General features: G+C 37.9%; 1 protein-coding gene across 6 annotated transcripts in view; it reads right to left on the reverse strand.

The window, feature by feature from the left end:
• Positions 1-26,632, reverse strand: part of dlg1a (discs large MAGUK scaffold protein 1a) — a 115,210-nt gene that overhangs the window by 75,428 nt on the left and 13,150 nt on the right. The window contains exon 1 of one of the 6 annotated variants that reach the window (XM_060867668.1): positions 8,615-8,776. The exons of the other annotated variants lie outside the window; for them this stretch is intronic. Within the exon in view, the coding sequence (XP_060723651.1) occupies positions 8,615-8,716 (102 nt within the window). The 5' untranslated portion in view covers positions 8,717-8,776. Of the gene's footprint in view, positions 1-8,614; positions 8,777-26,632 lie in introns of those variants that run through there. 6 annotated transcript variants of the gene reach the window in all.

Here is a 26,632-nt window from a genome sequence, read left to right on the forward strand (position 1 = left end):
AGAGGTTTCCTGAGTACTCAGTTTTCCTTCCCAAGTCCAAACACATTGGTTGTAGGCTGACATCCATCTTTAAATTGTCTATAGTGTATAAGTGTCTATATGTGCAACTGTGCCCTGTATACCCACACCTTGCCCTGAGTACTCTGGGATAAACTCCAGGTTCCCTGTGACCATGTGAAGGGTAAGCGGCACAGAAAATGGATGATGATAACGTTCTGCATCGAAAAGACTCATCATGATAGTTCAATGCTGCATAAATCTTATGATTGAGGAGTCCATGAATCCTGTTCCAAATGCTCATCAGTTGTACTTGTCAAGCTATAATTGTTTGTGGAGTGATCGTCCAGACCAGTCTCATTAACTCCAGATAAGTGAATCATGGCATTCTTGTGATCTAAGCTTTAACTAAGCATGGCAAGTGTACACTAGTGTGTTCTAATACGCGTTTAACCGAGTCCTCCCCTTTTCTGTCCTCATGTGTGTTGATGTGTTACATCACTCGCTCCGAGCAGTGTAATGTGCGTAAAGCAACATCACACACATCTATGGGAGCAGAACAGCCAAGGAGCAAAGACTTCAAATCTGATCATTAGGTGTAATTAATGATTGAGAATCCAGCCAGGTTCTAAATCATTAAAGAATAAAAAAGAAAATTAGACTACTGTTTATACAGTTAATCAAATACAGAAATCTGAATCCTAAAAATGCCAATGATGCAATGATTATTGATATTTTACTAAATTAGCACCAGATGAACAATGTAGATGTCTCTTTCTAGATGTAAGTTCAGTTGCCATGAGTTTCTGACTTCACAGGAAATAAAACACTATCTAGTTTTGCTGTACAATCTCTCCTAGGCTTATCTCCTCACTCTGCCAGATAAGCAGCCACTGCTAAATTAGCAACTTTTTTAACAATTACTTCTGTAAAAAATGAGAGTAAACGCTGAACGCTGTTTTCCCATTTTAATTCATTGAGTAGTTTAATCACTTAATTACAAATCCTGAACATGAAAATTACTTATTTGAATTATCAGATTCCTCACTAGCCCAGTGAACAATACATACATTCTATAAAATAAGTTTTAACTGAAGCACCTGAAATATTAATTTAAGATTTTGTCTATTTCTATATAGCCACAATAGTATAGATCAATAGTAAAACAGCATCGTGCCTGCATGCTTATTTATCACCTCCGGGATCTGCAGTGTATCCAAGGCAAAATGAACCGGTAGAACTGACACTGTATGCCAAGACTTGTGCGTGGGCAAAAGCAGGAAAGGAAATACCTTGGACACCAGCCAGGCAATGGAAAAAGCTGGCCACTGGTGGACAAAGTCAGTGCAATGTTGTGTTGTGCTCCATTTTCTCTTTATTCTGCTATTTGTCTTTATTGCTCAGCCACTTACTTCCCTTGCTCTCAATGGTGGAGGAAATCCAATAAAGAGGCCTGAGGACTGTGAGGAAACATTCAAGCAGAACCATCCTCTTCAGAATTTCTGTTCCAGGTGGATATCTCTTCTGTGGCAACTGGGTCTGTCCTTGCTAAGGGTAAAGAGGGCTTACTGACACCAGTGTTGAAACTGAATTTAAAGCTCCTTCGAAGAGTGACTTGGGACTTGGGACTGTCTGGTCAATGTTAGCGTGTATTAATATGGATCCAGTCCATGACAGATTTACACAAACTGTACAGGACATCATCTTTTTAAAAGTTCTGTACTGGCATTGGCATATCTCTTTATTGGCATATCCTTAGATTTGGTCACATATGTGACTAGTACTGCAGAGATATAAAGTACTAGTACCTAATGTTACTACAATATCAACAACTACTCAGAATTTGTGTAAGTGATGCAGTTAATTAATGCAATCCAAATCGTATAACCAGTACAATATGTCTGGATGCGTGAATGAGTGCTTGCATGATGGCTTGCAATGTATTGGTGACTCATCCACTATGTATTCCTGTCTGCTTCCAGTGTTTCTGGGAAAAGCTCCGGATCTACCACAACACTGACGAAAGATATTCCTGAAGGTGAATGAAATAAACGAATAAAAAAAGACAATACAGTAAATCCTGAAAAGCGTTAATGATGTTAACAGCACTTAACAAAACGTGGGACCAACACTAGATTTTGTCAATCATCAGATTAAGCTTTTACATTTACAACACTTGACAGAAGTCCTTGTCTAGAGTGACTTATTTAAAATTGATGTATATCTCAGTTTAAACAATTGAGGTGTAAGGACCTTGCTCAGGGGCATATCAATAGCAGCTTGGTGGATTGCAGCCTGGGATTCAAACTCACAAACTTCTGACCAACAGTCCAACACCTTAACCACTAGGCTACCTCGTCCCTAGCTAGTTGTGGTTGTTCACATCATCAGCATCACCTGTAAAGTCTGCCAGGAAGATGAGGGTAGCGATTAGCCGACCTTTGTAAACCGTAGTTGTCAGGCTTCACCTGTCAGGATGAGCATGTGTCTAGTACAATGTCCAGTGCAAGCATATGTCTTTTTATTACTACATTACTGCCATACTGTACAATCACTACTGACTATCTTTTCTGTTTGTTTCTGATAACCTTGTAAAGTCTGTACATAAGGCAAGATGTTCCGCATCATTATTTCAGGTGCTTGAATTGTTCTACCTACACTTCCTTTATCTTGTAAGTGAAATTGGACCGATATTTCTTCTACGCAGTGCTTTATGATATAATGATGTTACTCAAAGTTGTACATTGAACAATATTGCAATTCTCTCCTCGCCGTATATTGCTGATTTAAAGTTGCCTGATATTCATCTTGCAGCTTTTGCTGCTTCACCTAAATTTCCTCTCTCTTAACTTCTATAATTATCTTGCACTATTCCTGAAACAGAAACATTCATAAAGCGCTTGCTGTGAAGTTTACTCATTATCACTGCATGCCCGGATTGTGCTTTTCTTACTTGTAAGTCACTCTGCATTACTGCCATGAATAACAGCCAATCAATGCAAAACAATTCTGCCTCCTAAAGACTGACATATGATAATATGGAGGTGAAGCACAGCTGGAGCTCAGGATCCACTGTGCCAGTTGTCTGTGGCATCATATAGAGGAAGACTGACACAATCCCCACTTCGTGACAGTTCACACATCATAGCTAAAGACTTAAACACAAGTAACAACTCTATTTCATACTTCAATCAGCACAGTGGACATGGACATAATGGGTTAATCCCTTGACAGTCAGATGCCAGGCAGAAAGATAAAGAAATTTAAACTCCTAATTGAGAAATGCCACGAATTACCTCATGCTCAGCAGAAAGAAAGTCTATAAAGCACTGCTAACTTAGTGAGCAGCCAGCAGAGACATGCAGTAACACACTACTGTGTCTTTGCTTTGCAGGTCTGGAGGGATTACCAGCAGCTGCTCCATAGCTCATTATGAAAAAAAACGACGAGAAGAAAAGAGCAGCTTGAGTCGTCGAAAACAGGCAGGAAAGGATTAAAAACTCAATGGGCTGACACTGGCTGAGTAGATAGCATGAGAGTTTATTTCAATTAATTTCCAGCACTTCGTTTGTTGCTGGTCAAGTCGCTTGATTTGAGCAACTTGACAGAATGGCAAATATAAATGGCATTCTACAGTTAAGAGTCTGTTGTACAATTTTGGCAACCTGCAAAATGCTAAATGTCATTGTCAGTGTGGATTAAAAGTAATGTTGAACCACAGTAAAAAATCAGTGCTCAAGATGAAAAACACATAGTTTCCTACACATATGCAAGTACACATTCATTATTTATGTCTTATCATCATCTGGCCCGTTTTAGTGAGTCTGTGCCACATATTCCTGTTTGTGGCTGACACAACTAGAACCTGATGTGGTCTTCTGCTGTTGCTGTCCATTCACATTAAGGGAAGTGGTAGCTCAGTGGTTAAGACTTTTACTTTATTACTGAATTACTGTATCCTTCCTTGAACCAGTCACCATTCTCCATAAGGCATTTCCACCAACAGAACTGTGTTGTTTTTTTTTGCTATATTTACACCATCTCTAGAGACTGTTCTGTGTAAAAATCCAAGTAGATTCTGAAGTATTTAAACCAGCCAGTCTGGCAATAGCAATCATGCCATGGTCAAAATCAGTGAGATTTCCCTCTTTCTGAGGGTTGATGTTACCTAAAGCTGCTGGTCGTATCTGCGTGATATTATGTATTGTGCTGCTGCCTCACAATTAGGCTTCAGAACCAAGACAATTTTACTGACTATAGTTATTAGCCTCATTGACTTAAAAAAAAGAAGTCGGGAATAAGGAAATTACATTTTATATAACAAGTGATAACAAGGCTCTAGCTTGTTTTGCAGACATATCATGACATTAACTGTAACTAAAAAAAATGATAAAAATGTATTTCATGTCATTATGTAATGGCTTAGTGGCTTAGTTGTTAGGACGTTCGCCTCACACCTCCAGGGTTGGGGGTTCGATTCCCGCCTCCGCCTTGTGTGTCTAGAGTTTGCATGTTCTCCCCGTGCCTCGGGGGTTTCCTCCGAGTACTCCGGTTTCCTCCCTCGGTCCAAAGACATGCATGGTAGGTTGATTGGCATCTCTGGAAAATTGTCCGTAGTGTGTGTTTGCGTTAGTGAATGAGAGTGTGTGTGTGCCCTGTGATGGGTTGGCACTCCGTCCAGGGTGTATCCTGCCTTGATGCCCGATGACGCCTAAAGGTTCCCCGTGACCCGAGGTAGTTTGGATAAGCGGTAGAAGATGAATGAATGAATGAATGAATGAATGAATGAATGAATAACCTCTGTGGTATAAGAGGACTAAAACAGTTCATGATGTACATCTGTGAGAAAATAATAACTTTACTTTCAACAAAACTATCCTAGTCACACTACCCCCTTAATTGATTCTTTTCCTATAACAGGATGTTTGATTCCTTACATATTATTCAGTTACCTCTAACCACACAGTAGAGAGATCAGATCCACTGCCTATTTGCTGTTGGCAAGCTACGCTTTAGCCGTAGCTAAATAAAAAGGCAAACATCAGCGAGAATCCACTCATATGCCTTAATTATACTTACTGCAACATTTTGAGTGTCTCAGTGTAAAAGATTTGCAACAATCAAAAATATGTTATAGGTAATCACTAACCATGAAAGTTTGCTGACAAAACACACGATTGTGAACGCAGCATTCAGCAAGCAGTCTAATGAATGCGAAAATGTATTTGACGTGAAACATCCTTTATCTACAAATGAGGCTAGTTCAGCTAGCGTGTGATGTAATGCGTAATAATCAGCAACATTGGTTTACTCCAGTCCAGCAAACAAACAAGTCAAGAGCTTTGGAAGATATGCCTGAATAAAGTAAAGCACTATAAGCTTGCTCTGGTTTGTATTTTTACATCAGTGGATGATAGATTGGACTTATAAGATTCCTCATCTTTTATGCTTCCAAGCACAGGCTTAGAAATAATGTTCTAGATGTCTAATAAATATCTAAAGTGCAGTGCAGCTCTGAGATGAATGAGAATCGACTGATGAACCATGTGGTGTAAAATGTAAAAGATGCAGTTAAAATCTATCCTGAAATTAGACTTCACTCATGTTCTCAGTGATGGGCAAATCAGTAGCCTGGAACAAGCAGACATTTCACAATTCACATCTGGGATATTAGACATAGCCATACAGACAGTCAGGTGGGCTTAACAAGCAGAAAAATTATAACTTTCCCAAAAGAAACATTTTGGTATCTAGGTTTAAATTTAACATGAATTTATAAATGCAGTCATTTCAGAATCAGTAAGACGCAGGTATGGGAAAACGCTGCCAAACCTGAGCAAACACAAAGCTGTCATACAAGTCATTACTTTCTCTTAGTTTCTATTAACACACTTAGCTAGATAGCTAACTCTCTTTCATTACATTATTTACTGTAAGCCACTACTTTTGAACATAGTCGTTTCCTTTACACTTAAAAATAAATAATGAATTTATAGCCTGTCCAAAACCTATGCTTTTTTTCTGGACATCAGAAACACCGAGCCACAGAGAAATGAACTTCTACACACACTCAGCAGTGGGACTGTAACATTGGCTCACACACTTGCACTTACTCTGTGTTGTCTGATACTCACTAATAAACCACAAACCATAACACAGGACAACATACAACGTGTCAACCCAGAACTATATGAGAAGAAATGATGAAAACTAAATAGGTATATGGTTTAATATGTACACTCAGTGGTCACTTTAATTGGAACACCAATATAGCTGAATATATGTGCAATTATCCACTAATCAGCCATTCGTGTGGTGGCATGTCCTACTGCATCCCCCACTACCTGACCTACCACTTCCTCTCTACTGGTCCACCCACTTCCCACGCCACCCATCCTTCAGTCCAGAGAACACCACACAATTCTTACCCTAAGGTTCCTTAACCATCAGGCAGGTGGTGCTAATAAACCGTTTGACACTTGTATTGTTTCTGATTGATGGACTTGTCCGGATAAAAAAAAAATCTGTAAAGTAAGATCCTGAGGGAGAGAAGGATGGGATATTTTAAAGCTGACATCTTGAACCAGCTGATGCACATCCCGTGCAAAATGTGACCAATCAGTAGCCTAGGTGCCCGGGACAAGCACCATTTTATTTGCAGTTGGCTATCAAACAAGCAAGTTTAACAGACAGAAAAGAAATGGCTCCATTGTTGACTATCTGGAAATTACAGTAGTTATCACACACAGATGACATGATCTTATCAACACTGCCAGAAGACAGGAGGGGGAGCTCAGTGGTTAAGATGTTGAACTACTGCTTGTGAGGTTATAAGTTGAAATCCCATCACTGCCAAGTTGCTAGGTTCTTAACTTCCAACTGCTCAGCTGTATAAATGCAAGGTAACATTTATGGCACAATGCACAAAATCATGCAGATTCTGGTCAAGAATTTCACTGTTATCTCTCTGATTTTGACAGAAGCATGACTGCTGATGACAAACTGGTGGTTTGAGTATGTTTAAAACTGTTGATTTTTTTAATTCTCCTGGGATTTTTACACAAAACCTTCTCTAGACTTGACACAGAAAAGGCAAAAAGCAGGTCAGGACAGAATGGTCAAACAAGCATCTCAGACAGCTCAAACCAACAAAAGTGGACTATCCACATCAGTTTAATTACAGCCAAGAACAGGAGCCTGGGGCGACAGAGGGCACAAGTTGTCTAAAAATAAAAAATATCCCATGGCTTGACATGTTGTGTGTTCTGATATTATAATCTGATTACACAAGTGACCAATGAGCGTATGCTCATGCATTTAGCAACTTTATAGCACATTTCTTATAGATCATTTCCATGTCCTCACACTGTGAGAGGATTAAACATGATATCCATTATGTTGAGCTCAGGCTGAAAGGTTATTTCCTGAATGTCATAAGAGCAAAACGTTTGCATCCTATTTATAATCCTTTTTTTCTACTTTATGCTATTCATGAAGATTTCAATCAGCATTCATTGCTAATATCTTAATGTGATGTATAAAAAAACAGTTTTTAGTTAACAAACTGCTTATTCAAACCTTATTCAACTGTAAAATTCACTTTGCTAAAACTTTTATTACTTTTGTAACTTTTTAGGAGTTTTTTTTTTGTTCATAAAGCCACAGTTTTTCTTGTTAACAGATTATGTGAAGCAACTTAGGCGAACTCTCATGATTGAAAAATTCTGGGAATTTTGTGCCTTTTGCCACAGATTTATTAAAACAAACATTTTAGTTGTATAGATCTAGTTTCTTTACTTATTTGTAAAATAAGTGGAGCAATAGATGTATACTGATATCTGCAGATCTTCACAGAGACATGCAGGATGAATTCTGGGACGTTAGACAGGGATGATAAAAACCAAGACAATTATCTACACATCCAGTTTATGTAATTAAATAATTTAGACACAGGCTGGGATATGCAGAGGACTATGCAGTTATGTAACTACAGTAACTTGTCCTCCTCTTTTTGAATAAGCTAGGGAAGACTACAAGAAAAACAACACAGATACACAGACAACACTATTCCTAATAATGTCATTCTTCATGAAAGGACATTTCGCACATGACTTCTGGTAAACATGGTTGCATCAACAGGATTTATTTTTCACCAAACAAGCATGATTTCTGTCTCTGACAGAAATTCTGTCCCTTTATTTCAGAAACTGAAATAAAACACAAATATGCATGGTTTACTCCAGGCAGCAAGTGTTGCAGAGTGCCTAGAGCGTAGCTGATGGAAAGAGAACAATGCTACGAGCTGTCACATCTGTCAGAAATCAATGGAAGCTTTTCATTTTGCCATAAGGATGTTACAGAGCTTCAGTGCTGGAATTTACTCTTATATTAAAATATTAAACACTCCTGAAAATAAACTGAATGTGCTTTATATGTCATTTCAAAGCATTGAAAGATTTATTCTGTCATCTCCATGATCCTGAGTATGACAGAATAATTTACAAGTCGAACTTCAGGATGAAAAGGAACAAACTATGCCTGCTTTATGACAGATTTATTAGCAATGATGATGCACAGCTTCAAGTAAGAAAAAAAACCCACAGCTTTTTCTCCCTACCTTGCATCCGAACATGAGCGAGATGGTGCTGTTGGTGCATGCTACTTTGCAGTGGCACAACATTGGCGAAACGCAATCCAAGTTCTTGATGCTGGGAGACATGCTCTCCGTGCCTGGGCTAGTATGATCGGTCAGCGATCGAACAGGTCACCGGCGTGTGCTTTCTCACACGCTGCCCGCTGACCGATCCTGGCACGCACCGTCATCTCTCGGCTCAGTGCGCGCCAGCCTCTGTGCGCTCAGTGGACTCGCGGAAAGAGTGGCTGAGCGGGGAGCTCCGGAGCAGCCATGCTGCCTGTGGAGAGTCCTGCGCTGGGAGGGCTGATGATGGAAAGAGGGGGGGAGGAGAAGAAGGATTAGAGGCGAGGCAAGGCAAGGCTGGGCTAAGTGGGATGATCCGCTTCAGCGCTGAATGTAAAGAGCAGCCTCTGCCATGCTTTACTCTGAGAGATGGAGGGAAAGATCGCAACTCTCCTGCCACTGACTGTCCAAACAAGGCACAGGCAGAAAAATACAGAGGCAGAGAAAAAGAGAGAGAAGAAAGAGGAGGGGCAAGCTGATGCATCGTGGGGCTTAACAGAGAGAGTTCTTACACTTTCTGAATTCAGGAGTCTTTCGTTGGACAGCCAAAGAGGAAACGTGGAGTATACCTGGTTGAGTCACAGGGTATGACAATTTACCTGCTTTAATTTCAAGAATAGAAAAGAAAAGCGGAGATTATATATTAGTTAGATATTAATTGAGTGCTTTAAAAGTTGAGCTGTGACCTCTGATATAGGCTAATAAATCCAAGCTGAGTGCTGATATGAGGAAAGCAGCAGATGAGACACAGAAAGGTAGTTAAACCTCTGTAAAATCGGTGCAAAAAGTGACAGCATTAATTTATAATTTACAGAAGCAATAGTGTGCTCTCAGCAATCTGCAGAGTCAGGAGACTCAGGGACTGGAAGCTGTGTAGCACAATGTACAGAGGTGAAGTGAACAGAATAAGCTTTAACAGCTAAATCTGCTGATGGACCAAGTTTTACTGGGAAAAAAAATCTCAACCTCAACATTTGCTTATGTTTGTGTACAGGCAGCACAAAGGTACACTTATGATATATATTTATATTTAGTAAACCTATATTTCACCTTGTCATAATTACCTGATTGTATAGAATATACAGTATGGTGTAAATGACCTATTAAATCATCATTAAGAATAAAATGTGACAGTGGGGCTTATGTTGAAACATTACAAGTGATTTACCTCAGATGATGAGCAAGAGACTTATGTAGATATACAAACTTATTTAGTACAGAACTTTTTGATATTTTGCAGACATTTTCTAACCTTCCTGCTTCTTGATTTACAGCAGAGAGGAAGTGAAGATCTCAGAAGAAGGTTCTTTTCAAAAATATCATGGATGCCTCCTTGTTTGTCTTATATTGGTACCAAACTATCCAGCTGAGTGTGATGAGTGATCACCTTCCCATTTCGAAATACCATAATGTATAGACAATATTGACTGTGTGAAAAGGCTCATTACCCTCAAATGTGTCATGAAGAGCTCATAAGAGTTTTCCAAACCAGTCTTTTGTGGACTTGGAAAAGACATGACGCCGTCACATGTAGGTTTCCTGAGGAGGATGTTCCGGAGTGTGTTGTGCCATACCTGTTACTATGGGCCATTAGGTCTCTGTATAACCGGAGAGACAGTCTTGTACCTATTACTAACATCAGTTCAGACTTGTTCCCAATGTACTCTAGGTTCCATCAGGGCTGCCTGATTTCACCTGATTCTGTTCACAATTTGCCAAGTCAAGGAATGGAGAAAGTCCAGTTTGGTGAATTAAGGATCACATCTTTGTTATTTTCTGTAAGAATGAGGTCACAAATACATGGACTTAGCCATAGAGATAGAGTAAGAAACTTGTACTTTTTAGGGGAGCTCAAAGTCAAGTCACTGCTCCTCTGCATTGTAAGGAGCCAGTTTAGATAGTTCGGGTATCTGGTTAGGACGCCTCCTGGCATGTGCAATGGGAAGAAGACCCCAGGGTAGACCAAGAACTAGACGGAGAGATTAAATCTCTTGTTTGGTCTAAGACTATCTGGGTATCCCTGTGGAGGAGCTAGAGGTGGTAGCTAGGGAAAAGGAAGAGGTAATCTCTGCTGAGATTGCTTCCCCTAGACCCAAATAAGTGGGAGAAAATGGACTGATGGATAAAAAAATTTAAGTCCTGCTTTGTTTACTGTTACTGCTGTGAGCTGCTGATGTCCCTTACTAAACATAGTGTTGAGGAGACCATCCTGAACTTCTAAGTAAGTTGAGGGACATTTCCTAGTTGGAGATTTAATTGAGTTACAAGTTTTACTCACATGCACCGAGAGATTAAGTGTCTTTTTTGTGTAAACATAAACGAATCATGACCTAAGTATTTTAAAGTTCTATCTCCGTTAAGAATGAATGGTTGATGATGAATGATCTCCAGGCAGTATTAGTGAGCTGAATTGTAGAAAAACGGTACAACGTCTGACTTGACTATATACAGGAATTTAATTCTGTTTAGAGTTCTACAAGTGTCACCACGCTGTTTCATATGCTGTTTCCAACACACTTAAAAATAACAATCTGTTTAAAAATAATCTGTTTAAAACAGAGGTGAAACACATGACAATGGATAAAGCCAAAATGATGTATGTGTTTTTTAAACACTGAACACGTTTAAAAATACTGTACCGCAGCTGAAAATTAAATAGTGATGCTTAAACATCTCACATATATCTAGTGTAGTAATTCTGTGTACTTCATGAAATGTGATCCTAAAACCTTGCTGCTGTTGACTGTTGTAACACTGTTTTGTGCCGCCTCGTGCTCAGCAATTTTTATAGTGAACAATGAATTTGTGTGTGTGTGTGTGTGTGTGTGTGTGTTTGAGCATGTATGCTGATGCTAATCACTCTGAGGAGCAGCTAAAGGAGCATGCTGTGACTTTATCTAGATCATAAAGTGCTGAATGCTCATGATGGTATTAGAAATTCAGAGATACAGCGATATGCGAGACAAAAAGAAAGAGCGCATTTACTGAAATCCTTTTTTGTAGGACTGATATTTCCATTATTTTTTTTTTTCCCTTTTAATTTGTTCTTGAGTTGCCTCTGCAATTTTATAATTGGGTCTTTTCTGATAGCATGAGACACTATTTTTGAAACTACATTTTTAAAGAAGCAATTAATAAAGAAAACGGTAAGAAAATTCCTCGAGTTCATGTGCCACCCATTATATTACATTCGAGCTGTCAGAAAAGAAATAGACAATTTTCTATTTAACCCTGTACACATTACGCCAACATACTGTATAAACTTTTCCAGATTAAACCAAACCAGTCTGTCACTACACTGTACTGTATATGCCATGGTTAGACTTAGAAATATTCCATTCAGAGTAATATAAATTTATTTCAATCAGTCGGTGCAGACACACACTTATTTATATCCAGAGCAGCTTTACAGATGCCAATCTTCCATATATCATTTTGAGTGGTGAGAGAAAACCCATGGAGACATGGGAAGAATATATGAAACTCTACATTAATCTAAGCCCAGGATGAAATAAGGGAACCCTGGAGCTGGGAGGTAGCCACTATGCCGCACGCATACAAGAATTCTTATAAATAAAATACACAATAACTACAATAAAATCCAAACATCTCCAATACTGTGAACTGCAACAAAAAAAAACATAAAGAATTTATAAACCTGAGGGTTTTCTGAGTGAGGCTCTGAATGCTAACTACATGTTTTAATATTTCATTTGAATTGACCCATGTGAATTCATACAGCTTTGCAGCCACGTCATTTTGCTGAATTACTACAGCCTTGAGACTGAACATCTTCCACATGATGAATACAGTTGAACATTAAAAGAGACTTGCAGTGATATAAAGTGCTTGACAGGTTTTACCCACTTTACCTGCCAAATAAGACCCAGTGAATTCAGCTAATATCATGAAGCAGTAAATGCTAAATCTGAGTAACAGATATTTTTGATAGAAAAGACATGTTGCAAAATGGTTTGTAAATACATTAAACACTTATGTTTGCTCGAAGCTCATGTATCAATTGCTCTCACTTCCTAACTGCATCGTTAGATAAAAACTGGCTAGAAATAATGTGTCCTTCATATGCAGCAGTAACATATATAAAGTGATGTCAGCAACATAGTTGTATTGTGCTTCTGTCTCTCTCTGTCTCTCTCTGTCTCTCTCTCTCTCTGTGTATATATATATATATTTGCATACACAGACAGTTAACATCAAACATCAGAATGAAAAAAAAGTGCTAACTCTGTGATTTTATAGCATGGAGGCTGTAAGCACGAATGTTAAGTGAGCAGAAAAGCATCTCAGAATGCACAACACATCAAACCTGGAGGTGGATGAGTTGCATCAGCAGAAGACCACATCTGGTTTCACTCCTTTCAGCCAAGAACAAGAATCCAAAACTATCATGGTCACAGACTCACTGAAAGACTAAAAGGTGTTTTTCTTTTTTCTAATTAGATAACGGTATGTATGTGCAGGCATACCATTGTTCTTCTTACAGTGGACAGGGTGTGTGTATGTGTGTATTATTGGAGAGATTCAATATACATTGATGTCTACAGCGGCATCCATATTAAACTGTTTACATGATGTCTTGTACACTTACTCAATTGCTGTTTTGCAGAAACATCCAGCTGCTGCTATTACACAAGTGTAAATATGTTTACTTGAACCTTGTCAGAGTCCTATATTTTTGCAAATTGTACTGTCCAATACACAGTATGCACACTGGTTTGTGCTATTTTGTGTTTTTGTCCTGTACGGTTTTGTATTGTCTATCTGTACTGTCTTTTGTCTTGCACAAGATTGAACACGATGCGCTTTATGTGGCTAGGACAACTTATTTTAAGTCCTTAGCTCTGTGTTGTTTTTAAGTAGCTCTATTTTGTTTTATGTAGTTTCAGGATCCTGGAGAAACGTTGTTTCATTTCAATACGCACTACATAACAGCTACATATAATAGAAATGATTCTAAAAAGCTTCTCGACTCTTGACTTGACTTGATATTGGGCAGTACATTTAAGTGACATATGTTAAGTAAAATACGTACCAGACACACAGAGAACGCAAAATACACTAAAGTGACACAGAAGCTTCAGGAAAAAATCAGATCTGAAAAATTCTGCAATGTAACACTGGAAACCATTTGTAACAATCCACTGGTCTGGTTATTAACCTCAAGGGTAGACCATCTGCTAGCGGAGAGCAAAAAAAGGCTTCACAACAGCATGAAGCTCTATGGGGAGGATTTAGCATTAGAAAGCAATCTGAAAACAATTTGCAAGGGCAGAACGTCCCAACTGCTCTGCTGTGTGCTCTGCCTTTTTAGAGCTGGTAAAACCTAGTTTCTGAGAATTTAGGCTAAATAATATGCAAAAGTGCTCTGCTGCCCAGATTAAAGCTGCTCCGTATACTTAGAGACACATATAATCTGCTAATATATTCTACTAAAAATACATTGCATGCAGTGTCACTGGCCTGTGGTTGAGTAAATGTGTTTGCTTTCACCAGATTAGCACTTGACTGTGTGTCTGGAGGGATTCAGAGGCCTTTCAGGCTCTTATTAAGATTGACAGCTCATCCTGCTGCTTAGGGCCTTTTAGTCACAGGTAGGTCTGATCACGCTCAGTGGAAATCGTGCACTGCTCCATAGCAATGATTTGGACGACAGTGTAAGTCGATTCGCATCTCTGAAATTGTCTGTAGTGTGTGAATGGGTGTGTGAGAAGATCGGAATTTTGTCCAGTGTCCGGTGTCCCCTGTCTTGTGCCCCGAACCCCCTAGGTTAGGCTCACTATTGCCCCTTTTCCACCAGAAAGAACCGGGTGCTGGTTCACAGCTAGTGCTGGTGCTAGTTCAAAGTTTATTTCACTGGCGAGCCTTCTAAGAACCGGTTTGCCTTTCCAAGGGCTAGAGAGCCTTCACAGAGCCAAGTCTTACGTCACTGTATACGTCTCATCTTTCCCAGCAACGTTAGCGCAGCAGCGGCAAACACAAACACAACATCAACAATGGCGGATGTTTCTTTACTGTTAATTCTCATGGCTTCGCAAACTTACATTGGCATCCAAACGCAGCGAATCCAACCTGTACCTGCAGCTTGATGTAATTTGTATAAACAGAGGTTGCAATCAAGAATAAGGGAAAGTGCATAACATTATTTTATCATTAACACAGAAAAAAGTTAGCCTTAGCATGTAGCTACCTACTATCATGTGTGCTGATAATTGATCATATTGTAATTGATCATATTGTATACTAACATTAGTATGCTTAAGGTACATTATCAACGGCGCTAACAGTAACCCCACCCCAGCCCCGCCCCCAGCCCCTACTTAAGTTAGATTATCTAAGGCGCTAACAGTAACCCCGCCCTAGCCCCTGACACAAGCGGTTCTTAAGTCTAGACCAGCGTTTTGGTGTTACTTAAGAACCACTTTTCCTGGTTCAAAGATTTTGGGTGTCGAAAAAGAAAGAACTAATTTTAAATTAGGCTCTGGCTCCGAACCAGCACTCAAACTCCCTTGGTGGAAAAGGGGCACAAGGGACGTAGGATAATAAGATGGATGGATGGATGGATGGATGGATGGATGGATGGATGGATGGATGGATGATTTAAGCCAGTAAAGCTACCTGTGTTGAGGGTTCAACATCATGTACAAAATTATTTGCCTTGTTTTCTAAATTGTCTGGACACCTTTTTCTATAGATGTGCATCAAGACCCAAGATCCCATGAGACCCGGTAAAAAAAAGCTACGAGGAGGTGTTTGTTTCTCTTTTTTTTAATGTTATGCAAATAGAGTAAGCAGACCGGTTGTGAAGTTAGAACACAAAATAGGCCATGTCTGTTAAGGTGGGAGTGTACTTGATACTCACGCAGCATGCGCTAAGCATTTATTCATCATTAGTAACAGAATATCCTGTATATAAGCATCATGTTTGTTTTTATGAATGTTTTATTTTTTTCACATTGTGTGTTTTTATCACAAGCTGGTATGTTAAAAAAAATACAACTGTATGAGTGAACAGAGACAGGATTCCAGGCAGAAGTGGGATGTTAAAAAATCCCACTCTAATCAATATCTGATCAATATGAGGTCACTGTGAAGTCAGACTGTAGTGATGTATGCCTATTTTAGCTGATTACCCACGTTGATTATTGTGTCAACATCATTTGTAGCAGTTCAGTGAGTTCCAGTATGTTGTACTGTAGTCCTGTGTGTATAAAGATGGAAGCATCTGCTTCAGGACTGTACGATATTTAAGGTACAATGACGATGTTCCTTGTACCATACTGAAACGGTGTACCTGTGAGGTGTCACCATTAAAGATACATTATATATATTATATCATTATATTAATGTTAACATACTTTGAACATGATTTTAAAGACAAAATGCAACTCAAATGGAACGTCTGCGCTCTACTGCACTCTACTCAGACACATATTTATTCTTATTTATAGGACTAGAAATAAATCTTAGAATAAACATATTATTATATCATAGATATAGTGTCTTATTTAGAAATATGCAGACTTTATTGCTTACAAAGGATTGTTTACAGTAACAACCATTCAAGCAAACACCTAGAAAAGGCTCCTGTATTAGGCATGGAATGGTATGAAAAATCCTTCCATGATAATTATTATATATAACACACACTGGAGAACTTGCTAAAATATATATTTTTTTAATCTAATGTAATGGACAGGCTCTTAGCTTTTAGCAGTTTTATGAATATGACAGCTTCTCTGAGTTGTTGATCCTTGGAATTTTTTTAAAGAAGAGTGTGTGTGTACGTGTTTGTACATGTACATGGCAGCTCAGTGGTTAAGGTGTTGGATTACTGATCGGTGTGTTATCCTTATGGTACTCTCATCACATGGATATACTTCATAGACTTGCCTTTTTAACACAATTCTCTCTCAATCAATGATACTACATCTTGACCCAGACACACTAGGACAGGTCACTGTGACAGCCCTGTGATTAGAGCTAAACATGGGACACACACTTTTCCCACAATGCACTGAAAACATCCTGGAGGTACTTTTGATGTGAAAGGAGAGGAACTCCTCTCAGTGGTCAAAATGAGAAACACTGTAATACTCATCTCACACACAAGCACAAGCTTCTGTTTTACTAAAAGATGGCGAATCTCAGCAGAAACCGAATGACTAACCTGATATTATATAGTTCACTTGTACCAGTGTCTGTCACACTGTAAGCATTTATAAACATAAATTTGGGGTGCGATGACAAATTTTTGTGGGACACAGTGCTGGCAATGAATTACTGTCGCAGGAATGTCAGGGCGTCATTATATAACACCTAATAATCTTTTTTTAAACAAGAAATCCTGCATTATTGCTTTAATGGTAAATATATTGGATATATATAATATGATATATAATATAATATAATATGAGATATAATATAATATGTAATATAATGTGTTTTCTTTAAAGCTGCATTCATCTTCATCATAAATTCATTCAACAAAAAATTTTTGTCAGGAAAACAATTTTTTGTGTACTGTGAAAGGATTTCCCAAATTCCGCTCATACAAATAACCAAACAAAACAAGCCAGTAGGAAAAAGGAAACTAAAACCTAGTTGGTCTTATTCTAGAAATAGCTGGTGGACAACTACACCTGTTTCTAGAAGTTGTGTTTATTTAGTTGCTTTGTTCCTGTGCTGTGTTTAATTTTCAGTAAGATTTCAGGTAAATTTCTCAGGTAATCTCTGTAAATCAGTGGTGTGTAGATTCTGTCCATTCAGATTTTGTCTCCTGTCCCATAAGTCCAAACTGTAACATGAATTATGCTGTTACTCAAAATCTTTATATATTTATACATATTTATAGTTTGAGGTCATTGATGGTTCACAATAACTGTTAACATTTCAGGGTAATGTGGTCATTTTGTGTGTGTGTGTGTGTGTGTGTGTGTGTGCACGCGTAACAGACTGCTATGTTTGACTTGCTTTGACTTGTTCGCTTATCTATTGTATGTGCGCCTCCTAGTGGTAAAAAACTAAATGCCCTTTTACTAACACTTCAATAACTGTACCAGGAGGCACCAGCTACAGTGCAGTAAAATATTAATTAGCATCATATATCATACATATTGCCAGTAACCTGTCAATCTGGAAAAAAAAGCCAAAGAAAAAAACCAAGATTACTGGACAAGAATGTTTTTTTCTTACTGGCATATAAACCTGAAAACAAAACTGTTATGAATATTAACATATAAAGAACAGGCATCCTAAATGACATGATAGATATATGGCTGGTTTATTTAAATACATCGAAATAACATGATTTGTATATGTGAACACAAAATAAAAATAGTACAAAACTCGAAAAACAGAAAAACAGAATCCTGGTAAAGAGTGAAAGATTTATGGAATACCAGAAAAGCATGATATCGATGTTATCAAAAAATAACTCAAGTGAAATAACAGTGAAAAAACAGACAGTGCATTTAAATTTAGAACAAGATTCATTTCTACGATACAAGAGCAGCCGTTATTTTTCGTCTTAGAGAACAAATATTCTGAATATTGGGAACTTGGACAAAAATTGGAGATGGTCCAGTCAGTGTTATCTGATGAATATCAGCAACTGCTGTCAGAAGGCGCGTATTAATTCAGAGATGTCCAGTAATTCCCATAAAGACCAGGGGTGGGTGCAGGTTTTCACAACAGGTGGAATCAGGTGTGGCTTTTCCATGATTGGAATGAAAATGCACAAACAGTGACTCTTTCTGGACAGCTTTGTTTTATAGATCTTAACTCATATATAATACTTCAGTCAACAATGAATCTGAGCAGTGTCACTGAGATTCACCCTTTGGGTAATGAGTGGTGTTATCTGCTGTGCATCGGCCATCTAGATCACCTACTAGATGCAAATATGAAGATCTTAATGCTGTATTTGGAAAGACACCTGAGTTCTCTTGGCTGAGTTCCACTTTGTTTCAGTTTTCCTCCCAGTACAGTAGATGGCAGCATTAAATCTGATTTAAACGGCCATTTGGAACCTGCTTTAAAATGCTCACAAGAGCTCAAGTTAAAAAAAGACATTTGGTGATATCATTCTTAACACAGGATGCAGAGTGATGTAAGGTCATGTGTGGTGTATATTAGTAAAAGCCCATCAAACATTAGGAGATCCTCTACATTCAGGTCAGACTGAGACTCAAATCTAAAGTCAAATTTTCACACAAAAAAGTCATTTAAGCTGCAGTCAAACAAGATCGTCTCATTAACTCAGTACTAACAGCAAACAAAAGCAAAATCTCTTGAATAACATTTGGGTACAAAATTCTTTTTCAGTCCAGGATCTTACTCCAAAATGCTTGTTATGGTTTACTGTTCAAAAGTTTGCGTTGTTGCCCATAGATAAGTACAGACATCCAATCAGATTCTTGTCTTCCATATTCTGTAAGACATAACTAGATTCAGTCACAGTGCGTGCTCCTGGCAAAAAGCGGTGACATAGAAATAGAAATACTGATAAATAATAGTTTTATTCTAATATTTTTAGCACTTTTACCACAGCTAAAATCTCTCTAAGACAGAATCTAAAAACCACAACACACTTTCAACATGCCCACCTTCTATTTCTATTGTGCAGAATATTTCTTCAACATTCATCCACTACCTAAATGCAGCACATTGGAAAGAGGCTCGATCACGTTGTTCACCAAATACATAGCAATTAAAAGAAAGTAATTTCATGCAAATATTCAAGCAGTGCCATGCAATTAAAACAATCCATATTTACAAGCAAAACTGCTTCGGACACTAAAAGTGTTCACATACGATGGCTTGTAATATGTTACTGTTTGGCAAAGCACTAATCAAACTCACCCAAACTCCTTATAGTTTTAAACATGTTTCTCTGATAAGAATTTAATTTCAGTTTAAAGAAATATTTAAAGTGATGAACAGATGAACTGCAACACCAATTTCTCTTGCAGGGTCAAACATAAAATAAAAGTGCGTTGAGATTCGTAGTACATTGTTCACAAAATAACAGTTAGGTCCAACTCAGGTTCCAGAGAGTTCAGTACATTCACAGCACTGACACTGAAGCACATAAGCACAGATGTACAGGAACTCTTATCCGGAATGTTAAGACTAAAATGAGTTAAGCACTGAGGTCAAGTTCAACATTTCTAAACACACCATTTGATATAAAAATACCTAACACATTTGGTTGTGCTTGGACTGCATATTATTTTACTTGGACAAAAATGTCTAACAGTAAGCAGACTGGCCAAATGTATTCATACTAAATTAAACAGAAGACAGCAGGACCTTTGTGTATTACTGCAAAAAGATTTAACTCGGGTGGACAACATGTTATTTTAATTGTTATAAGAATCTATGCAGAAACTAATCCAACTTTCCAGCCTTGTTAAAAATATGCCAACATTTGGCAAATTGCAGACCCAGACTTAGACAAGGCTTTGACTAAATTGTAGGTTGCTTCAACAATCTATACAGAACATTTTTTCCCCACACTGTCCATGCTGATTAGCACAGTCCTCCTAATCAAATAAATGTGCCATAAGAGACATTAAGCCAGTGTTTATGTCGTTGAAGTGGAAAAAGAGTGACCTATGGTGTGTTAAGGCAGTATTTCAGTCCCAGCTGTTAGTATTTTATTAGATTAAAGCCTACTACTGATGACATCTACTTCCGAACCCGAGACACACGACGCCAACTGGATCTACCTCGTTTGGATTACCTACATTTTCATAGATCCTAACATAGTTGACACATATCTAAATAGCATGCATATTGGCACAGAGCATCAGAGAGTACCACTCGATATTTGACTCCATAACAACCTGGGATCAGGTGACAGTTGGGCTGCTTCCGCCCTGAGCGAACACGGCGTAATTTTAGCTACTGGCAATTATGCAAAACCATGACAAAGTGAGCAGTCTTCACGTTCACAAGTCAGTCAATGCAGCGACAGACCAAGTGTTGGTGTTGAATGAGGAGTCAAGCTGGAATTTGACATAGACTTTGCTATCCCATTTTACAAAACTGCCAAAAACTTTGCAGAGGCTTCAGTCAGTGTTACAAATGTTATCATATAACGATAACGGTAGACATAAATACAATACATTAACTTATTGTAAATATGTTACACTAACTTTAGCCAGCTAACTAGCTATTACATTTTCAACCATTGTAATAACACAGTATTATGCCCAAATCTGATGCTATACACCCCTGTCTTCAGTAATCTCTTTATTCTGATCAAGATTCAAATACTATGGCAGGAAGGCAGAGATAACCCCTGGACGGTAGGCCAGTTCATTATACACATTTACAAACTCATTTAAAACTAGGGACTAATTTACCATATCCAGTCCACATGCCAGTGTGATGTCGGGAGAGTTAAGGAAAGCAGAGTGCCTGGAAGAAAAGCCAAGCGTATGATTCCACAGAGACAGCAACCCGAGCTCGGTTTGAACTGGGGGACCCTGGGACCCTCTGTTCCAGAGTGTCACCCTAATACAGAACAGAAAACTCCAAACTGTCATGCAACTATTCTAACAGGATGCTGAGTAAAAATAAATATACAGGAAGACTAAAATAATGTTTGTATATTGCAAGAGAAAATCACAGCTTATAAAGACATGGTACTGTTTTGTTCAGGAGCAAGCACAATCTTTTCAGTCAAGATTTGATAACTCACCTTGTTTTTATTAGCCTTTATCAATGCACCAAACTAACTAAGAAATGACACTTTGTGTTTTTTTTAAGAATGAATCAACTGATAATCTCCATGCTGATGTTTATAGTTGACTTATCCACCTTAGTTGTAGACTATTACTAATTTATATTTACAGATACAACTGTCCATCATGAATTTGGCTGATGAGCAGGATGGGCATCAGCATGATCCCCTGAAATAGAGGAAACATCTGGATAGGAGTCTGTCCTTTAAAGGATGTGAATGTTTTGGTCCTGACCTGAATAAACACTGAACATTGAAAGCTTTCCTCTGCTTCCGTACTAATAAAGAGATTGCTCTCGATCTACACCCCAGTACAGACTGTAAGAGGAGATGACAGTTGCTTATGTGGAGCGTTGCTACCTGCTGAGAAACGAATAAGACAACAGGCACGACTTTGCCGACTGGCAGTCCAATGTGGCACGCTTCCTTTAACGCAGCAGTTGGGTTTTAGGTAACTTTGTGCAAGCTCTTTTCCAGCATGACAGAGAGAGCAATGAGACTTAAAATAGAACGGGAACAATGGCCTGAAGCACACAACATGCTGACGTTCTGGCTCAGTACACTCACACTTGGACAGGTAATTAATTCCACTTGTGCCAGTGGGGTCACAGAGAGTCGAATGGGCATCAGCCTTAGGAGAGACCACAGGTGTCTCATTAGATCAACCAGTGAAGAGGCTCAAGCCTGTGTATTAAAGAGGATCTTGTGCACTCTGAGCTACATAAGATCCACTATGATCGATATGCAAATACAGAAGGTTTTAAGATAAATGTGGTTTTAAAAAATGATGACATTTGTGTTAAACGGAAACAAATCTCCAAATCTACGACCTACACAAACCTTTACAGGTATTACAGTGGCATGTCAGTGCTCATTCTCTTGAAGTTAACAAGAAAAAAAAGCCAGAAAACACAATTCCCTCTGTCTTGAATACTTCTTTACAGCTGACTGTTATGAACAAAGTAATGAGTTCTTCAAACAATGCTAAAGAAACATCTGTTACCAAAGATGTTACCATGAATAATCACACACTTTTTCTTTTCTCCCTTATACACATTCTCTCCCTAATTATTCTTAGGTAATTCCCATCTGCCAGCCGGATCTCGCTTTTACATGACAGCTACCAACTGGGGAGATTGCAGGCCAACACATGCTTGAACACATGAAAGCAGCTTTTTTAATGCTCTGCACGTAGCATCACAGGACAGAATAAAATTGACTTCCCAATGCCATTTACACTAAGCATGTACTGATTGAAGGTGGTCTGTTTTCTTACAATACCAAAGTCGTAACTCTGAGAATCAGAAAAAGTCGTAACTAATACTGATCTTAGTAACTAAGCCAAATTTCTCCAAGCTTCGACTGCACATTTATGTGTAACTTTAGGGGAGTAACAGGCTGTTAATCACATGTCCTATCTAATCCAGCATTGCAGGTCAATATCCACCATTACTTTATCCCTAATTCACAGCTCATATATATATATAATAACATAGATATACACTATAAATTGTATATTCCTAAAACACACAATTTGTGACTTTTATCACAAGAATGTACACACTAGATGATTAGACATGATTAAACTGCAACACATGCAATCAACCAAACTGCAAAAAAAAAGTCAGCAAGTTAAAATGTCTTTAATTTTGTCGAAATAATTTACTATTTCTTATTATGAGATTAGTATAAACCAAATACAAGATTATTATGCCTATTTATAGGGATAGATTACTGGTTTAAATTCTGTGTAAACTTATCTGAACAGGAAGGGGTGAAAATGAAATCCAATATTGTCCTGACTCATTAAATATCAGACTTGCAATCTCATAAGCATCAAACTTATGGCCGCAGACGGTGGCCATGACGATTCTGGAGTCAGAAGCAACAGTCTACATTCTTACATGGCTGGGTCATCTGACTGAGGCCATGACCTAAAAAATGCAATTCTAAGCTTGAACATTTCTCCAAAATGAATCAAATAAAAATCTGGCATTAATAATAATAATAATAGTAAGTGCATATACAATGGTACAAATAATGCAATAAGGCTTCCAGTGTGTGAGGCATCTGCTAAAGTACAGAGAATTATTGGGCAGTTATTTAATTATAATTATAAAATAATAATAAAGCCAATTTTTGAGGAAACATTCTCTTATTATCTTTGACGTTCTGGATGAAGTATATGTTTACATCTATATACGTAAAGGAATATATCCATCCCAACAAGACAGATACCGCAAAGTGTGTAATAATATTTGAATAAAATATTATCCTATTAGAGTTAACTGTAATAAAGCTCAAGATAATAATCATACATAAATCTAATCCTTCTCAATCATTTATTTAATGAGTAATAAAGACAGCGCCAATAAGCTTTTCATTTAAAAATAAATAAATAAATAAATAAAAAATCAGACTATGATCAGAAAACAACAGCATGAAGCTCAAGACAGGCCAGCTGGGGCTCTCATTAAACCAGAATGTTCTCCTTACATCTCTCACCCACTGTCCAATCCCTGCCTGGCTCTTGCAGCACGTCCCTGTGTGTGTAAAAAAAAGCCCACCATGAGTGTGTGTGTGTTGTGTGTAGAGAGAGTGAGTAATCTTGTGTAATATGCATACAGAGGAGCAGAGGGGACCAAGAAGCCTGTGACTCACTGAGGAGAAGAAGTATAAGATTAGAACACAACCACTCTCTCTGCCTTCTCTGAACACACACACACAAACACACACTCTTACTAACATCACTGGTGTCTGTCACTTCACATTATACTCCAGTACTCTTTAACATATGCATGTGGACCACAACACAGCCATATGAGGACAGTGAGTGATATAAATGACTGGTCAAAGAGTCAGAAGTCAGAAGTTCACATATTATTGTATGAAAGTAACATGCACTGAACATCAACTGAATCATAACGTTGGTGAAGTGAATAACAATGATTATCTCAAAAAATTGTAAAAAATCAATCAAACTCGATGTGTTGGAAACAGGAGAAATGGGTAAAAGTTATCTGTGATGGCTAGACAACCTGGTCAGTGCATCTCCGAACAGCAGGTTTTATGGTGGGTTCCGTATCACAGTTACTGGTTACTACAGACCAGAAGGCTGTTTGGTTTGATCCCCCAGAAGAGCTGCTGAAAGGTCTCTGCACGCTCAGTGCATCGTAGCTTGCAGCATACAAGGCTGCGTAGCTGTAGACCAGGACTGTAGATAAGGACTGTCGACTTGTACTCCGTATTCAGCTCAAAGTGTATGACCATGCTGAGCGAGATCATCACAATGATCGGATTCAATAGGAGAAAAGACACAAGCTGCAGCAGTCCTGCCTCCTTTCAGTGTCACCCACCTAAATAAGTCTGGCTTTATATTCAGTCTGATCCTTTATCCTCTCCTTTCAATGTCATAGAAACAACTGATAACATTTTTTATTCGCCAACATGTGATTTGCTGTCATACAAAACCATCCAAACACCACAGAATATTAAAGAACACAGTTATATAGTGGGTTGATAAAAAATGCTTTACACAATTACATCAAATAAATAACATCTACAGTAGATATCTAAATGATATCTACTGCACTGACTCATATCAGTTTATTAAATCATTAAAAAAGTGATACTTTACGTTGGTTTTCTTGTCCGAGTCGTCCATTCATCCCCCTGCTACACTCCACACGACACTGAGACTGTCTCAATCCTGTCTCAACACAAGACTAACGCTGAACCGACTGTCAACTTTTCATTACGCTCACAGCAGCTCCATGGAATTTTACAGCAAACAAAAGCAAATGACTTAAGGCAGAGGGGGAAAAAAGCTATTTTCTTCCTGTCAAAAATAGATCTTTGCTCCGAAAGACAATTAAGGGATAAATGTTAATCCGCTTACAGTTTAAATCAGTGTGAAACATTTACTATCCAAGCATGATCCAGTTACTAAGGTATGACTTCGTTTGGAGGTTTGTACGCTATCTGAAAAAAAAAAAAAAAAAAGGAACTACAGGTTTAAAGCCGTTTTGTAGGGAATTATAGGGTTCTACAGAATATTTTAAACCGAGGGTTCCCAAACTAGGGTTCTCAGCAGCTTCACCTAATTTTACAACTAGGACTGTGAGAAAATCTCCTCTATTGTTTTGTTCATCTAACTCACAACTTAATATGAATACAACTATGATAAAAGATGTTTTGAGTGCTACTGTTCTGAAACTGGAAATCACAAACAGTCCACATTCAAATTAAAAGTTTATATAATATTTTAGTCTTTTTCACTATTCAGACACCCAGCATTAATGCAGGAGGTCAGCAATAATTAAATATAATAAATGTTTATCAGTCATATCTCACAGTTGCTGCTGGTCACATACTTATAGAAAACACATTTTAGAGTGGTGTCTACATTTTGTACCTTTTAGAGACTCCTGTGAAAAGGCCAAAGCACTCAGTAAAGACAAAGTAATGCAGGGGGTGTTAAATCACACCGTACAATGCACTTTATGAAAGGATAAGGAATAAATACAAAAATATTTTAAAAATATCCCTTGCAGTCTATAGAAAAATCTCAGTTGTCATTCACTAGTGGAATTAAGCGAACAAATTCAATCAAAAACAGTTCGTTTTTTGTTTTTTTTTTGACACAAATATTTATATCTTCAAAGTAAATGGTGATTTCAAACCATTTCTGTTCTCTGAGATTCCCGAATTAAAATGAGTTATCTTCAACCTCTAAAATTCTGTGTAAACTTATCTGAGCAGAGGTAAAAATCCAATATTGTCCTATATCTAGGGATAGTTTACTGGTTTAAATTATGTGTAAACTTATCCTAACAGGTGGGGTGAAAATGAAATAGAATATTGTCCTGACTCATTTTATATCAGACGTGGTGATAAAATAATTCATTTGTCTCTACCGATTAAAAATGTCCAATAAGTCTTTACAGTTTACCAGTAAAAAGGCTTACAGTTGAAATGATAATAAAACAGCATATACACCATGGGACAGAAAAATCAGTGAATGAAATCTATCTTTTGCATTTATTTAAAAAAAAAAAAAACCTTTGACACTTTTTCATTGTAACTTTGAACAATGTTTTAAACTCATGGTACTTAAGTATGTAACCTAGTGAGCCAGCATTAATATATCCAATGTTAGAGACTTAAGC

Source organism: Tachysurus vachellii, chromosome 4 (assembly GCF_030014155.1).
Source record: "Tachysurus vachellii isolate PV-2020 chromosome 4, HZAU_Pvac_v1, whole genome shotgun sequence".
NCBI lineage: Eukaryota > Metazoa > Chordata > Actinopteri > Siluriformes > Bagridae > Tachysurus > Tachysurus vachellii.